Source organism: Corapipo altera, unplaced genomic scaffold, assembly GCF_003945725.1.
Source record: "Corapipo altera isolate COAL_440 unplaced genomic scaffold, ASM394572v1 61286, whole genome shotgun sequence".
Taxonomy (NCBI): domain Eukaryota; kingdom Metazoa; phylum Chordata; class Aves; order Passeriformes; family Pipridae; genus Corapipo; species Corapipo altera.
This window is the reverse complement of record NW_020884907.1, coordinates 5,680,286-5,696,925: the sequence shown is the minus strand read 5'-3', so window position 1 is coordinate 5,696,925 and position 16,640 is coordinate 5,680,286. Positions and strand designations below refer to the sequence as shown.

General features: G+C 42.7%; 1 protein-coding gene across 3 annotated transcripts in view; it reads right to left on the bottom strand.

Annotated features, from left to right (window-relative positions):
• The window catches only part of LOC113951571 (A-kinase anchor protein 2-like), a 264,418-nt gene extending 261,894 nt beyond the window's left edge, over nucleotides 1–2,524 (bottom strand). The window contains exon 1 of one of the 3 annotated variants that reach the window (XM_027652664.1): nucleotides 1,905–2,524. In XM_027652664.1, coding sequence (XP_027508465.1) covers nucleotides 1,905–1,949 — 45 coding nt within the window. In that variant the 5' untranslated portion in view covers nucleotides 1,950–2,524. The remainder of the gene's footprint in view (nucleotides 1–1,904) is intronic. The other 2 variants (XM_027652653.1, XM_027652654.1) reach the window with 2 other exon arrangements.
• Between the last annotated feature and the right edge of the window lie 14,116 nt (nucleotides 2,525–16,640).

The following is a 16,640-nucleotide window of genomic DNA, read 5'->3' as shown; positions in this document are numbered from 1 at the left end:
ATGGACCCACATTAAAGCTTAAAATAAGGCTGAATATTTTTGATGCTGAAGTAAAATTATTTCAATCTAATTAACTGCACACATTGCTACACTGTGTTTTATTTACTGCCAGAAATAGAAACCAAAAGGAAATATGTATAGAAAACGAAGATCCAGCTTCTCAAGGTCTTCTCTTACACCAGCATAAACCTACTGTAAAAGCTGCAATACACCAGGTGATAATTCTAAATCCATAATGGTGTCATTGGTGTGAAATGCAAAACACTAAAAAGCAGAGTACTTCATCTATTCTGGTAAAAGGTTTACGGACACTACATGGAAATGGGTGTGGTTTGGTGTTCTGTCATATAGCACTCAAAAGAAACAGCAATAATGTAAAGCTTTTTTTTTTTTTTTTAATGTGGCGATGGAAGTTTTTCGGAGCTATGCAGAGCAGCAATACATGGAGCAGCACTGCAGTACAGTTCTGCCATAAAGGGGTCTCAAATCACAGGCAGTGGTGAGACTTGCCTCTGGGGGAACACTCCTGGTGTTTCCATTTGGAGATATGTCAATGCCTATGCTGACAGAAAACTGTGACCCAGCTTAAAAATATGCATCTACTTTCTCCTGCCTGAAAATTAAATAGTTAGAGCTTGCCCCCTCCCCCTATCAAATAATACCATTTGCTCTTTTTAGAGAGAAAAAACCCCACAAACTATTAGTTTTAAATCTGGTTATTTTAAATCTCCATGGAACTATCAGAAGAACAGTAGACATCAAGCAAATATCTTGGAACAACAACAGCAGCAGCAGCAGCAGCAGCAGCCATTCCTCTTACACTACAAAGGAAATCTGTAACCTGTGCTGGCTACAGAAAAATGTAGCATCTGTTGATCACTGGGGGAACCCGGGAAGGGAATGTAAAACCCATGCGGGCTCTGCCATCTTCTGTTTCTCTTCAGACCTCCAGGTGTGCAGTCCCTGGCACAGACTGTGCCATCCGTCTGGGACTGGCACAGCTGCATCAACATCTCTGCTATGGGGAAGAAGAACTGGGTGTCACTCTAACAAGGGCAGGCTGTATGGGGCTGTCAGACTGGCAGTGCCCACAGAAACACAGGCCTTTTGACATGGTGCCTGTAACATGCTAAAAGATGAGCTGGCAATTTCTGTATGCCAGGATGATGATAGATTTTAAACACCCAGGCCCAATCCTCACCAGGTATCAGTGCCCACATTTCTCAGAGGTCTGCACCAGCTGAGCTCATGGCTCAGTCCAAATTACTGTACTAAATCTGAAAACAAAAGTTAAAACTAAAATGGGGCTAAATCCTGCCTACGTTTTACCCCCGGCAGGATGCAACTCAGAAGGGAATTTGTCTGAAGGCATGTTCTTAGAAGGGGAGCTGAGGTGACAGTTTAACTAGTAGATCAAATAATTACATAATTTTGATAATGCAGTGTCTGTGTTTGTCTTAAAAATTAGTACTATTGCAATTATTTTCTGCAATAAAAGCCACCCTTCAGAAGATCCTTTTGCTTAACTTCTTAATCAGCTAAGCAAAAGCTCACACTGTGAAAAAATACATTTTCAGCAGAGTACTGATTTTCTCCCACAATCTCCCTTTCTCCCCATTTACTCCTTCTTTTCTTCTCCATCATCAATCTTTTAAGCACGCCACTGTGCATTCACATTTTTCTTCCTGCACGTGTCAGCTCAATGCTGTTCCTCAGAGCCCTCTTTCTCCGCCAAATCCCGCAAAGCAGATGTTAACCACTCATTTACCGAACAGAGAACTCCACACACAACTTTGCAAAAGCCAGGCTCTCCGGATGCTTCCCAGCCACTGCGCTGGAATACTCCCTTCCCTCCACGACCCGCAGCTGTGGACAAAAGAGCAAGTAAAATGAAACTGACTTACTGCTATGGCTTGGAGCCTTTCCTTGTGCAACTCTGCTTCCGCCATCCTGGAGAGAAGGACACGGGAGGAGAGAGAGGGAGACGGGTGGGAGAAAAAAAAAATAGAAGAAACAAGAAGGCAAGCAAAAACAAAACGGAGCACACACTGCAGTCACCGGGTGGGAACTGGAGTAATTGCAAAGAAAGCTGAGCTCCTGTATAGCAGTCAGCCACTTTTGGAGGCACTGCAGCCTGGCTCACGGTAAGATCATTTTAGTCACTGGACCAGTGCCTGCCTCGCTGCCTGTCTCCCAGCTGTATTGCTAAGTGCATTTCATTGCTGCTTCTGTGTGCTGGTGCTGTCACACAAACCATGTATGCACTCTCCAAGCAGCTGAGCAGAGGGATAGCTCGCATGGCTATAATTTTTTGCGTTGACGTCTCAGCTCATTTGCTCCTCCTATGGGGTGCTGGGTCACGACAGGAGCTCGACATCAGTAGCGTGCACAGTAATCCAAACCTGCCTGACTGCAGCAGAGGAAGCAGACAGCTGTGGCACAGCATGTCCTTCGCGAGCAGCACAGCAGGGAGGGAAGGACGGTGGCACATGTCGCAGTGAGAGGGAGCTGCGGCAGGCAGGCAGGCAGGCGGCGGCTACAGCCCCAAGCTAAAGCAGGTTTGGCTAAGGGAAAGGACAGGGTGGCAGGAGGAGGGAGAACATGGACTTCGGGGGAACCGCACAGCCGCTTGTGAATGCAGTGGTAACACGGCACTCTGCAAAAGACTTCTGCTGCAGAGCAGCCCTTAAGAGAAGCAATGAAGAGCATGTGTATAGAAAGGAAGACGTAAGGTGTCCACACACCCTGCATTAACGTGCATTGCAGGTTAAAGGACTGTATTGACATCAGATATTCAAAAGTGACAAGGCTGTGTATGGAAACAACCTGACTGAAGACCCTGGTGTTATACACAGAAGAGGAGGCAGGTGAGGAAGGGAGGGCACGCCTGAGCCAGTATCGTGAGGGTACCTTTGATTTCAAGGGTACCCTCACATTTTTATTTTTACTTCTATGATCTTCCATCTGCTTTCTTTTCTCCTAGACAGCAAAGAAGCCCCCCACTCTCTCCCCGTCCAGTCCTACAGGGTGCTGCTGCAAGGATGACACAGGGCTGGCACACTGGAGGAGTGTCTCTGAGCCAGAGCAGCCACTGCGCCGGATGGAGGGCTGGGTGAGCGCTAACCGTGGCATCCTGGGACTGTCCTACCACGAGGAACAAAAGTGCATTTTGCAGCATATAATTTTGATGTAATGACCTCATGCTGACAAAGACAGGAAAACTCCATCATTTTGGAGGAAAGCAATCCGGAATTCACCCTGCTTCTTTCCATGTGCCTGCCCTTTCAAGTGCCACCCAGCCTGGCATTTTACCTTTACACATCACAGTCTCCTCTCCCATACATCCTCCACCTCCATCTCACTTCCACCTCCACGAACTCTTGCTGCAGGCTGCTTTTCAGTGCAGCTGTTTTCTCAAGTGTTTTCACCTCCTGGTCCTGTTTCCCTTACTGGTGCACAGCCTCCTTGTCTTGTGACAGGATGTCAAAAGTGACTTCTTGCTTAGCTTTGCCTCTGTGAAAAAAGTCCTTTGTTGTACAGAAAACTCAGAACATTATATAATTCCAGTAGTCTCTGTGGCCAAAAGGCAATGTTTTATTGCCATATCCCAAGTGAAGCAGTATCTGTAAGTGGGTGTTGGACTCACAGCTAAGGGAAATGCAGAAATTGCAGCTAGATACTGAGACACTCTTTCAGTCTTCCAATTTCAAGTAACTTGTTGAATAACATCTGTCTTGTAGTTTATTTAGTCCCTGTCAGCCTGTTGTTTTTCTTCAAAACCTCTTTTTTGTTTGTTTTTGTTTTGTTTTGTTTGTTTGGTGTTTTTTTTGTTTGTTTGTTTTCCATTACCATGTAAAGGTCCATGCATTGCTACTTGTATTACTACAACTGGTTTTGAAATATCCCATCACACAGGATCCAGACATCTATACTCCCACATGTGCTCTAAGAACATATATGGGCAACTCCTACTAAGGCTTGATAGCTATGCAATTAAATCCCTTCAATACCCTTCTCATGTTTTGCTGCTAAGCCTTGCCCAGGGGAGGAATTCTGCTACAGTCTATATCCAGCAAAGACAAGGGTTATGCCCCAGTGCTTACTGGAGCTGGAATGGGCAGCCTATTCACCCCATGACCTGTAGTCACATTACGTGCTGCCAAAGTGGTGTGTGATATGCATCACATTAGTCCATCCCCTCTTTCCCTCCGTAGAACATCCACTCAGGAAAGCATTTAAACATATATTTGAGCAATGTAGTCATATATTTAAATGGATATGAGCATCTCAATTATGATACAAAACCTTGCAACAGTTCATGAAGTACAGTAACAGCAGCTGAGCTGGACACTGTATTAGCCCCATATTTATCCTCTCCAATTTAACTGCAGTGCTTGTTGCCAGCAAGGGATAGGAAGACTGCATCCTAGTGAATGCTGCAGTATTCCTGGTCCCTGTGAAACATGCTATAGGGCTGTGCACTCCTCCAGTTTAGTTTGCCAAGGAAACATGAATCAGCTGTGCTGTAGCAGTCCACTCTGCTGGCTCTTTATGAATGTACAGGAATGACAGAGGGTGCATCAGCACCAGAGTAGTTTCTTGCTGTTGACTAGCAATGAGGAAAGGCTGTAAGTCAGGCAATAGTAATAGCCTCTGGTTTTCCTATAGTGCCTTTCTCTCATATGGCTTGAAGCCTGTGATTCGGTGAAGTGAAATTCTTTACCCAAGTGGTTCACAGAGCACACCCAGGTGAAATGACCTCTATGAGGTGTCTCACTACATGAAGAAGACCATAGGGGACAGCCCCTTTGGACATTTAGTTAGTGAAGGCAACTTTAAGTGAAACAAAACAAAACAACCAGTCTGTTTCTAAACATTTTTTGATCCATGTTGGTTAAGATTTTTGTTTCCAGTATGTTTTGCTATGTTGGTAAGGAACTTTAATTAAAAAAAGAAGAAATTGTTTAAGGCCTACAGTTTTTTTAATTTGTTTTGTTTTACTTTTAGGGCAGGAGAGCAGGGTGATATTTCCAAATTTCGAAGATACTAGGAAAACAAGAGAGGATGGAGTGTGTAGGGAGGAACAAGAAGATTCTAGAAGAGTAGGTGAGAGAAAAGTAATTTAATATACTTTGTTCAGTAGCTAAAAATTAGGAAGAAAAGAAAAATGTCCCTGTTATTTTTTCAAATGTCAGTTAAAAACCTGTTCTTTTCACAGAAATTTTTAGAAGAGCAAAACCTGCTAAATCTTAATAATGTGTGAATTGCATCCCATTTTTCCATGCAAAACAGACTTTTATTTTCATTTCTTTGGAAAAGAGTCTAGGAAACAATCTGTAGCCCCTCTTCAATGGTGGAGCACTGAAAGCACTCTGAGATACGTGTAGCCTGAACTTTAAATGAGATAGCTTAGTTACACAGTAGAAATCAGGTTCTCGTCCTTGCCATGGAGCTGAGCTGGTTTAGGAAAGGTTCTAGTTTAAATCACTTGTGTATGTTTTTTGACAAGCCAACCAGGTTGGTTTTTTTGCCATTCCCCTGCACACTATCGGAACTCTTCTGCATGATGCCAGACATCTTGTCCTTAGGAAACCTTTGGCTTCCCATCCTCCTGGCTCTTGATAGAACTGATTCAGTCTAAGAAACCAGACTTTGTCCTGAAGACTGAGTAAGGAAGGCACACACATACATATGAAGGTCAGGATTAGCACCTCAGCCATAGCAAATGCATCAACATACTTGTGAGGTGATAAATTAGTGGTTGGATCCTGGCAGTGACTGTCAAGAAAACACAGAGCAGGAGGGAAAACAGGCTTCACATTTGCATTTCAGATTGTTTGAGAGGAGATACTTCTGGCTTTTAAAATTACCACATGCCAACACGCTGCAAACATTGCTCTGGCATCCTCAATATTGTCAAGCATTCCTGTCTAGGCCTACTGGAACCATATTATTTTCATTTGAGTTGAAATTCTGGGGTTTGATTAATCTGTTCTTTATCTTCCTTACAGATTCTGGCTATATTAAAATAGGCCAGGAATGAAAAGTTCATCTAAATTTTAGATTCCTGAGCTCATCACCCATGCTCATTTTTTGTACTCCCTCAAACACGATGCTTCATACAACATAGCCTTTGAAACTTTTGGCAGTGTCACCATCTGACATCTCCAGGAGAGGCTACTCCATCCGCAATTTTAATTGCAGCTCTTAGCTTCATTGGACAAAAGTCTCTTCCTGCCCTTCTCTCTTCTGTACCCAGGCTGCTTGCTGGGGGAGTAGAGCGTCCACAACACCAAGGGTTGTGTTTGGGCCTCTTGGAAGCTCACAGTGTGAGTTGCACCTCAGGGACCCCCATCCCAATGAGACATCACCCCAGGACAGTTATCCTTATCCTGCCTGGACATCTTAACCCAGTAAATGGTGGCTGCATGATGGGGGCTGTGTGTCCAAGCCCTGCACACTCACTCTGTGTGGCTGGTGGTGAGGGTGCCCAATCTGTTGTCACTCATGCAATGGTGAAAGTGAGAAGTGTCTGAACACCCAAATATGTGCCCTCAACCCTCTGCTGTGGGGTGGCAGATGCTACCATCAGTGCACTTCATTCTCAACTCCCCCTTGCATGGGTTTTCATGGGCCCAGCCCCCAGGCAGTCTGGGTTGGTGGGAAAACCAGGCTGTGCAACAGGACAAGGAAAGACTGGAAAATCTGCCCTCTATCTCACACAGCATTTCACACCTGGAAAATGCAGGTGGTAAAACCATAAATCATATGCCTAAACCATAAATCATATGCCTAAGCTGAACAGGAAGGCAGTGGCAGAGTTCAATTTAGACCTCTGAGTGCAGTTCCATAAGTGCACAAGATCATTGTTTCTTTATAGAAAAAAAAAACTTTACATCAAACTTGGTGTAACTTAAGTTGTTTCTTCTCCCTTTTTTTGTGGTTTTTTGTTTTGTTTTCATTTGTTTTTTCTTCTGTTTGCTACTTGCTGTCAAAACACATGCACAACAGGAGATGGCATTGTTTAAGAAATAAAAATCTAGAGCACAGGACTTTGTTTAAACCTTCCCAAGACAGCAGGTTTATGAATAGGTAAGCCATAATTTATTAATAAGTGCAGTCTATTAGTTTTTTCCATGTTTACTTGGTTTCATTCTGCAGCCATGGGGCGGTTGCACTAAGTCTCTGACTAGAGGGGTCTCCACACAGTCATGACTGCTGCTGGACGCCTCCTCTGAACAGACCACCAGATACTGTGTGTGGTAGGGGCCCTCAGGAGACTCCATAAACCAGAAATCTCCAGGCCAAATGATGTCTGTTGTCCAGAAACAGTTGCTTGTAGGTGATTCGGCTGGGATGAGGGACAAGAAGCAATTGTTTTCCTGAGATCTCTTGTTCTGCCAGCCCCACTACCATGCTAAAACAGTCTCATGTTAGCCTGAAATTTATTCACCTTGCAGTAACTTGCCAGTTACTAATGTCCTTGGCAGTAACTAATGAAGCAAGCCACAGAGCACCTCCTGCCAAAGCCTCCAGTAAAGCTGGAGATGCTATTTGCAGTGACTTTCCTTGAAGCAGGGAAGAAGAAGCAATTATGTAGGCATTTCACTTTTCTCCCAGGCTAGTCTCCTGGTAGCTGGGCTCATTTGAAGCTTTCCAGGTGAAGAAAGCAGCCTGTCTCCTCTTGAAATTTCAATGTTGGCAGCTAGCACCACAGCTCGCTTATCCATCTGCAGGAGACTAGCCTGGCTCCCAGGGAGCAGAGTGGGATTGGATGACCTACAGAGGAGAAGTGTAAGGTAACCTTACCCAAATTCCTTTAGTCTCTATGAAATTACACAAAAAGAAAATCTTGGCTTGTCCTTACCTTCAGCTTTCTGTTCTCAGTGCCTCCCTTGACACTCAAGATCCACCTGGGGCAGAAAAGGATGATGAGAGCAGGTAATACTCCCAGTACTACACTGCAGGACAGGGATACAACTGTGAACAGAACAACTCTTCACTAAAAAGGGAATTTTTGTTGCATTTAAATTCTATCAGTGTAATGATGCCACTAAAATAGGTCTCTGCCTTTCTTAGTTTTGCATCTCTCTATAGCTGTTAATGAGTGGAGAATCATGTGTACCCGAGGACTTGTGCTATCCACCCATCTGAAACATTTTGTTGCACTGAGTTTCATTGTTCCTGACAACTTTAATGCTGACACAGAAGAGACTCTTGCCCCTTCAGACCCTCAAAACTGGCTTGGCTATTTATTTTTCCCAAAAAAAAAAAAAAAAAAAAAAGAGGAAAAAGTGTACATTTTTTCACTTAGGATTTAAAAACTAGAGCTTTGTTCTTGTAGGTTCTGGCATTTCCCTCTCCTTTTTTTTCATACAACACAGACTGCAGCAGGAAAGCTGCTTTTAGCAGTATTTATTTCTGTTCTTGTGCCTGCTGATCATTCTCCACATATAGTACATAGCTGAAATGATATTCCCTTAAAAAACGCAAAAATATTTACTGCTGAGATTTGGGTTAGTACACTGGATTTTGCTTCAGAAGTGAGATAGTAAAGAAAGTAAGTTGTCTACAGCCCAACTGAAAAAAGCTGTTAGGTGAATATAAACTACTGTTCCAGAACATAACTGAGGCCAGAATCTGAATGTTTGTTTTTTACTACTTCTGTGATCACTGTGTGACCTTTGTTTTTGTTCCCCCATATATGATCAAAAGACAACTTAATACCTATTGTTTAAACATCCTTTCGGTGTCAGATCCTTTAGACCATTCTCAGTTTGGTCTCCTATCCTCGGGCTCCTGTCGTGGTTTGAGATAGCCCCAAAATCCTAATTCTCTAGTCTAAGCCCCCTCCCACATCTCAACCTAATGTGAGATGGGTTTTTCCAGACAAAACACAAACAGACTCAGAATGGGGGAAAGGGAATATATTACAATGACTGTACAAATAAATACTATAACACATTATACACACGATCACAACTATCTCTACCATGACATATAGTATTTACAATGGATCAGATCTCTTCTCCCCTCCAAATAAAAGTCCAGGAGGGAAGAAGAACAGATCCCTTCCAGTCTCAAAAGCAGGAGTCTCTTCTAAGGCAGCAGGTCTCCTCATTCCATGCATGCAGCAGCTGTGGCTGGCTTTCTACCAGCACTCATGAGGGAGGTATCCAAGCTCCCTCGACTCCCTTGACGCAGGCAAAGGGGTCTTCCTCCGTGGATTACGTCACCCCAGACAAAGGTCGCTCCACCACGGTCATATCACGAGACGCAGGGGGGTCTTCGTGACCGTCTGGTATCTCCAGGAGATTCAAGCTCCTTGCAGGGCCTCTGTGCCCTGTCTCAGGCTGTGAGCTTCTTTGTAGCTTGCAGCAAGGGAGGGCCCCCAAGGCCAACCTCCCACACCGTCCTGGCTCAGCTCTCAGGACAACTGAGCTTCTAGCTCCTCTCTGCAAGTGCTGTAGCACTCCAAGGCTCCTCTCCTTAGTAGGAGTCCTTGTCCCTCCTTTCCAAAAGGGGTCTCCAAGGGTTTTTGGGGGGTCTGGTACAGTTCTTACCCCAAAAACTCTGTAGCTCTGCTGCTAGCTTCTGCTGCTTCTCCGGTTCAGTTCTTATCTGTCCTGGCTCTTAGCCAGAGTCTCCGGATGTTGCGTCTGCTGCTACTCCTGCCCACGATGGAGAGAAAAACATCTCCCAGCATAACTACAGACACTTAGTCTAGTCTAACACTGTTCCAAGTCTCTGCAGTCCCCAACTGGGGTTGGGGGGGATAGAGGCCCCCCCAGAGGGCTCCTGCCCTTTCCTCATGGCTCCTACAACATGGTCACTTCACCTACTACCAAAACTGCAACTCATCTCTTCCAGTGCTTGTGATATGTTTACATTTTTTTCAGGAGCGCCCATTGGACAGAACTTCAAAACTTTCAGGGGTTTCCACCCCTTGGGGGTTACCACTTTTCTTAGCCTCTGGGGGGAAAACAAGATCCAAACCACTACAGCTCCTCAAAGAAGGACTATGAGATTGGCACTGGATTTGCAATGCCAAAAAAGTAATGAGGAGTCCACTCCAGCGTACAAAGGCAGTTTTTGATAATGACAAGCTTTCAGCTAAGGTTAAATAGCCAGGAAATTTATGATAGCATTACCTTCCTCCTTAGTGGAGGAGCTGCCCAGAGGTCTGTTCGGCTTGTCTGCATCAAGGCTGTAATGTAATGATGGGCATTTAAATGAGCCCATCTCAGCTCCAGCACATTATAGAAATGAAAGAAAATTTTGATTTTATCTCTGTGATGAAGAGGAGTTAAATCCATCCATTCAAATAAGGAGTCTTACAGTAATTTGAAAGAATGAATCAGATCAGAGTCAGGTCCACTTATCACAGTCCATCTTCTGAAATCCTCCAGAGGCCTGTCATGTATCCTTTGAGCCTACTAGACAGTGGTGCCAGCCCTAAAACAAAAACAAAAACAAAAACAAAAAAAAAAAAAACCACAAAAACAAAAAACTAACTGGAAAACCAAAACAAATTACATCTTTTTAGACAATATCCCGTTTCTGGTTCTCTGACCTGACAAAAACTTTGGCACAGAAATCATCTCCTGGCCTTTTGGCCTCAGCTTCAGATAGTGGCAGTCACATAGAAGAGACAAAAATAGCTTGTTACTTTCTGGACACATGCTGAAAGTTTAATATGAATTTTGGATCAGTCTACGCTATGTCCAAATTGGCACATCCAACCTCCCTTGTTATCTAAGGAATTCATTAAGCTTTTCACAGCCTGAGGCAGCCAACAGAGTGCCAAGACTTTGCCTTGAACCAGTGTAACATGGGTATGTGTTATGCAAAGATACGGCATTGCATATATGCAAGTGATTTCTTCCAAGGATCATTAATGCTGTTTCTTTTCCATGGTCACACTTCCAGTGCTCAAATCACAGGCACACAAACAGACTGTGATGTCCCTTTCATGGGAAAGGTATCCCCACGGGTTCCTTGCTTAGGGTCTCTGCAAAAGACTAGTACTACAAACTGAAGATGTTGAAAAAACCTTAATCAGAATTCCTGAGAAAAATGCAAGTTCCACTGACTTCCTGCTCATGTCACTCTAATGGTATTATTTTATAACATTTTAAGGTACAAATTGGAGAACTGTTTTACATTGTATTGCATACAACATACAAGCCTCACTCAATGATATAACCATTAAACTGGAATCTCTAGTGTGCAGCTCATTAGAAAATCATCTTTATGTCTTGCACCTCTAATGTAAAAAAGCCTTGTTTGGTAAGTACTCTTCAGAAGAGATAGTGTTCATTAAATCTAGTAGTCAGCAGTTCCTAGGGTGAAATTTAATGCTGATTTACAAAGCAGTCTTAATGATTGACGTTGTCTTCTACTGATTCTAGTGGAAAATGATTCTTAATCTTCTAGACTGATTTGAAACTCCCTGTCAACATGTCTACATTTTAAGCTTCTGCATATATTCCAATTTCGAAACCCAAAAGAGAATACAATACATAATTGTTCCAAAAGGAAGCAGTCACCCAGCCTTTTAAATAAAGATATTTGGGAAGAGGCTGAATGCTTTGAACTATGAAAAGTTCCAGTTATGTCTTATTTTAGTACTTAACCAGACTTTTTATCTTCTCCAACTTATGGAGAAAGATATGTTTCTTGAACTAGAGAATAACAACACGTGGAGCAAGGCTGCAAGTATCCTCAGTGTCATGACAGCAGGGAATTCAGACCTCTCTTCATGTAGTTACGTTAGTTACTGCTAGGTGTGCAGGAATGGAAACAAAGAAGCTCCCTATGAGGCTGTGACTGGCTTACAATAGGCATATACCATGACAGAGCCTACTGTAGCTATCTGCTCTATGTACTTGTTCGTAATATATTAAAATAATAGTAACCATGTAGCAGGGCCCTCTTCACAAAGGGAGAAGAAGGAGACATGTCAGGTTGTTAATTTAAAAATATAAGACTTTTTTTCTTGAATTATTCTTGTGCAGAACTAGAGTCTTGCAGATATCTCCCAGGAGGTTTGATCAATTTAGTGAACTGAAAAAAATCCCTCACCGGAGGCCTGCTTCTGTCAGAGACCACTTTTTACATCACAATAGTCTGAGACTTTCATTAGGATGAAGGAGCCTTGCTTTGCTTATAAAATTGTAAAGAGAGAGACACAGCTAATGAAAAAAATGCATCTCTTCTTCATGATGTTACCCAACATGATTGTCTATTCTTTGCTCATAGAAAAGAAAAATCATCTCCCTTTTTGTGTGTTTTTCCTTGATTTCTTTAGACGATTGATTTATTTGATCTGCTGATGTTATGGGCCACATATAATGTTTGTGGTTTGGGCACCCAACAAAGGTGTGGAGAGAGTGGCTGCATCAGATCTATTTAGGCAAATTAATATTCTCCACAGTTTAGACTGTTCCATTAGTAGAAAATATACATTTTAAAGACTGATTAAATACTTACAGTTGAGATTTGGAAAAAGACAAAAGTGTTTCTTGATTCTAGTGCCCAGGGAGTCACATGGTGTGGTTTTATAGCTGTTTCAGGATACTTAGAACATGTGTAAACCTACATGCATATGTCCACAGCAGATGTCAATATTGTATCAGGTGTGTGATGGCAACAAGGTGACAAAAGCCCTAGACATGTCTGTTTTAACCAACATCTTCAATGGATCTTCTACATCACAAATTACTAATTGCTAAGCCCCTGTTCAATTATGTCCCAGTTCAGTTATATTCAATGGACATATCTCTACGTGTTCATGAGAGTCCCATTTAAGGATGATGGCACTTTTCAGAAAACAGGGACCATATGGAAGAAGGAACATTTAAAATTGTATTTTGAGTTCTCACATTTCAAATCTATCTTGGAATTTCATTATTCCCTCCCCCTCCTTCTCTCCCCCTCCCCAACAACTTTCAAATCGTCCTTTCATGAAGGTGTTTCATTGCCTGTCTTCTTATCTTCTTTTTCTTTTAATGTGAACTCCTCAGTACTGGGACTGTGTGCTGTGTGGCTGCTGAGGATGGATCATGATTAGTTAAACTGCATTTGACATTGCAATAGCTGCACCTACCAAAAAAAAAAAAAAAGCTAATATTTAGTGTTTAAGGAGTATTGCTAGTGGGAATATAATGATAATTTATCAAATCTAACTTACACACAAGATATGCATGAAATTTAATGAGATATAATGATCAAAAACCACTCCCATTTTATCTGGTGAACTTCTCAAAAGATTTATTTTTTTTTCCTAAAGTTAAGATACATTCTGAGAAAAGTACTTCACACTGTTTTTTATTTTCATGTGGAGTGCATTTTTTACGGGAATATAAAATTGCAAGTGGAGTGATGTATTTTTATTTTTGTTTCAAAAAATTATTCAAAATCCTTCTTATTAGTACCTTCAAAATAATAATGTTTTGCCTGGGAGTTTACAGTCACAGCTTGATGAATAACTCTAGATTTGATTTCCCTTTCAAAATGCACTGGTTTTAAATGACATTGCACTTGTTATCAATCTAAGTTTCCAGTCCTCTACTGACTGATTGATAGTTAGTTCTGTCAGTACTATATTATGGCAGGGAGTTCCACAAATCAGCTCCCCCCAAAAAATGTTTCTTTTTAAGAGCCATTTTTTTCTCAGTTTCACAGCACCTGTTATCTGGCTATCAGAGCTTTGATTTAATATTCTAGTCTGCCTATCTCATCTCATGATGGAAGTGTACCAGCTGTGAAATTTTATAGTGGGAATCATTCCTGCGATCAATCTAAGCACAGTTTTACTGAACACCACAAACCCCCTACTATTGCAGATGAAAAGTGTTGCTCAAAATCTTCTAGAGTGAGGCAGAGAGGAAAAAAGACACAAAATAAAAGGAACATTCTTAATCCTTTGAAGAGGAATAAAGAATGCACTGAGAAAAATGAGTTAATAATGTAAAAATGGCAGGAAAAACAGAGGTTGCCTTTAGATTGGAGATCTGGAATGAATTGTCAAATTAAAATGATGTTGTAGGGGAAGCAGAACAAGTATTTTCGTCTGTTGTTTTTGTGTTAAAAATTCCACTATAAGTATTATCTTGGGTTTTGTTTGTCTTGAGTGAACTGCAATTTCATCAGCTGCAATGCCAGAGAGTCCAGTGAAGCATAGCAGCAAGTAGGAAGCTGGAAAAACCTTTCAGCTGTACCCACATCAGAGAGGACTGTAAACAAAAGTTGATTCAAGTTCTTAAAGCTGGTTTAGTTTGTTTTGGAGATCAGAAGACAAAGCTTGAATTTTTATATAGATGTGCCCACCAGTATATGGAGCTCCACATGCAGCCTAGGCAATTCCTTTTCCTATTATTGCAAAGCCTAACTGGGCAAATTGAGGTCTGTGGATACTGTGGTTACTGCAGTTTTAACATTTAATGAAGTTGTCATCTTTTGGCTTTGGATAAAACACAGTGTGACAACAAATACTGGCGACAACTATATGATGTCTCAGTATCTTCTGCCCCTCACAGCAGGCTACAATTCTATCTCAGAGCCTTTGAACAGATTACTTGCAAGTGGTAATCCCACTGAAGTCACACAACCCTCTGTATGTGGGGCCTGTTTTGCATGATTTGCCCCATACAGCCTGGATTTACTCAACTGTTGCACTTGTAGCAAATGTGGGTAGAGCCCTTCTCAAATCTTTGTTTGCAAAGCCTAGCCATGATGATGATGACTCAACTGCTGAGTCTGTGTGGTAGAACATGCTACCATTTGTAGATTTTGAAATGTGGAGGGTTTTCTTGGATGTGGAGAAGGCTTAAGTAGTCTGGTTTGCCTGCAGGAGATGGGATATCCTTCTGACACAGGATTGGGGTACAGGAGGTCCAAGGTCTGTTCCTGGTTGTTTTGCCTCCCTGTGTCACCCCCACATAGGGCCGCTTTTCCCCACAGCTCCAAACACTTGCAAAGCCCAGTAAGGTTTCTAACAATGGGCAGCCTGGCCAAGCTGCAATGGGAACGTTGATGGGAAGTGCGGAAGAAGCTGAGAGTTCTCCTGAATTTCCACAAGTGGCTGTTTCCCATGGCTTATAACTCAACCAGATTTTAGAGAGGATATTTTAAGTCAAAGCAAAGCATATTCAGCTTTCAGTGGTTAGCATTCCTCATTTCAGTACTTCAGCCTGATCTGCTGATGTTTCAGAACTGCTAAAATAAGACATACACAAACTGAGAAACCTCCCCCCCCCCCAACTAAATGTTTCTACTACTTTGATACAGTTGCTGCCACCATTGCACTTACAGAGCGGGAATGAACTGAGGGCAACTTTTAACTCATGACTATCAGCTTCACTGGCAGATCAGATGTCTCCCAAAAGCAGCAGATCCCATGCCTTACCACTGAAGAATGTGTGAAGTGGTAGACCACCAACCTTCCCAGGGCACTACAGCTGTAACCAAAGTCTGCGTAAAACACAAAAACATCTCAATGCATTTGAAGCAATTCAGTCTTTGCAGTAAGGACGTGCACACAGGCAGAGTTAAACTTTTGCACTCCCCACCCTTTACCCTAAGCCCCCGCTTTTACGCTGCCCATCAGGACAGAAGCTAGAAGGGCAGTGGGTCAAGGCAGACAGGACAAATGTGTTTCTCTGAGCAGAGAAAACTGTTGCTGTGATCTGTTCCCAACAGGCTGACACTTGGAGAGGCTGTCATGCGCTTGTGCTGGAGTTAAAAGGCCTTATAAGGCAAAGCCTGAACAAACTGTTAAGCAGTCTGAAGTGTTCCTCAGTGCTGAAAAACCTCCAGGGAATGCACAACATACCCCTGGCAAAGATTACAGCATATTTCACAGCAAGCTCACAGAGTAACAAAGCAGATATTGTATCTTTGAATTTCAGGCTCTGCAGGCTAGTCTCAGCAGGAAAATTAAGATCAGGTCCCCTTCTTGGATTCATTTTACTGCAGTGGGGCAAGCTAAGTGTCATTCATTATATCTGTCTTTAAGATTTCATAAAGTTACACATCAGGTTCTCTTCTGGAAATATGCTCTCTACAGCAGAATACTTATTTGGAGGGCTCTGTATGCTGTTGGCTGGACAAACCAGATCTATTTGATCTGTGGTAGTAGTCAATACCAACGACAAAACGATCAGATGTTGCTCCTGAAATCTTCAGAGTAACCCAGTCCTGCTTTGGCACCCTCCAGCTCACTGGAGGTCGTGAGGCGTGAGGAATTCCAACACCTTCTCTTTTCCTGCCATGGTTCAGGTGGAGTTGAGACACAGCTGCCTCACACCCTCTTCACATGCCTGCAGGAAGAGCGTTGCATGCTTACATGCAACAGGGTTGTCATCAGTGGCACAGAGTCTAGTTGGAGGCATGTAGCTAGTGGTGTCCCCTAAGAGCCCACTATTGTTTACGTTATCCATCACTGACTTGGATGACAGGACAGAGGCCTCCTCAGCAAACTCGCTGATGACACAAAGCTGGGAGGAGAGGTCAAAGGTCCAAAGGAGGAGAGAGCAAGGTTCAAAGCCTTGTTCTTTCGCTACAGGCCCTTGTAAAAGTTCCTCTCCAACTTTCCTGCAGGCTCCTTTCAGGTACTGAAAAGACACGATAAGGTCAAA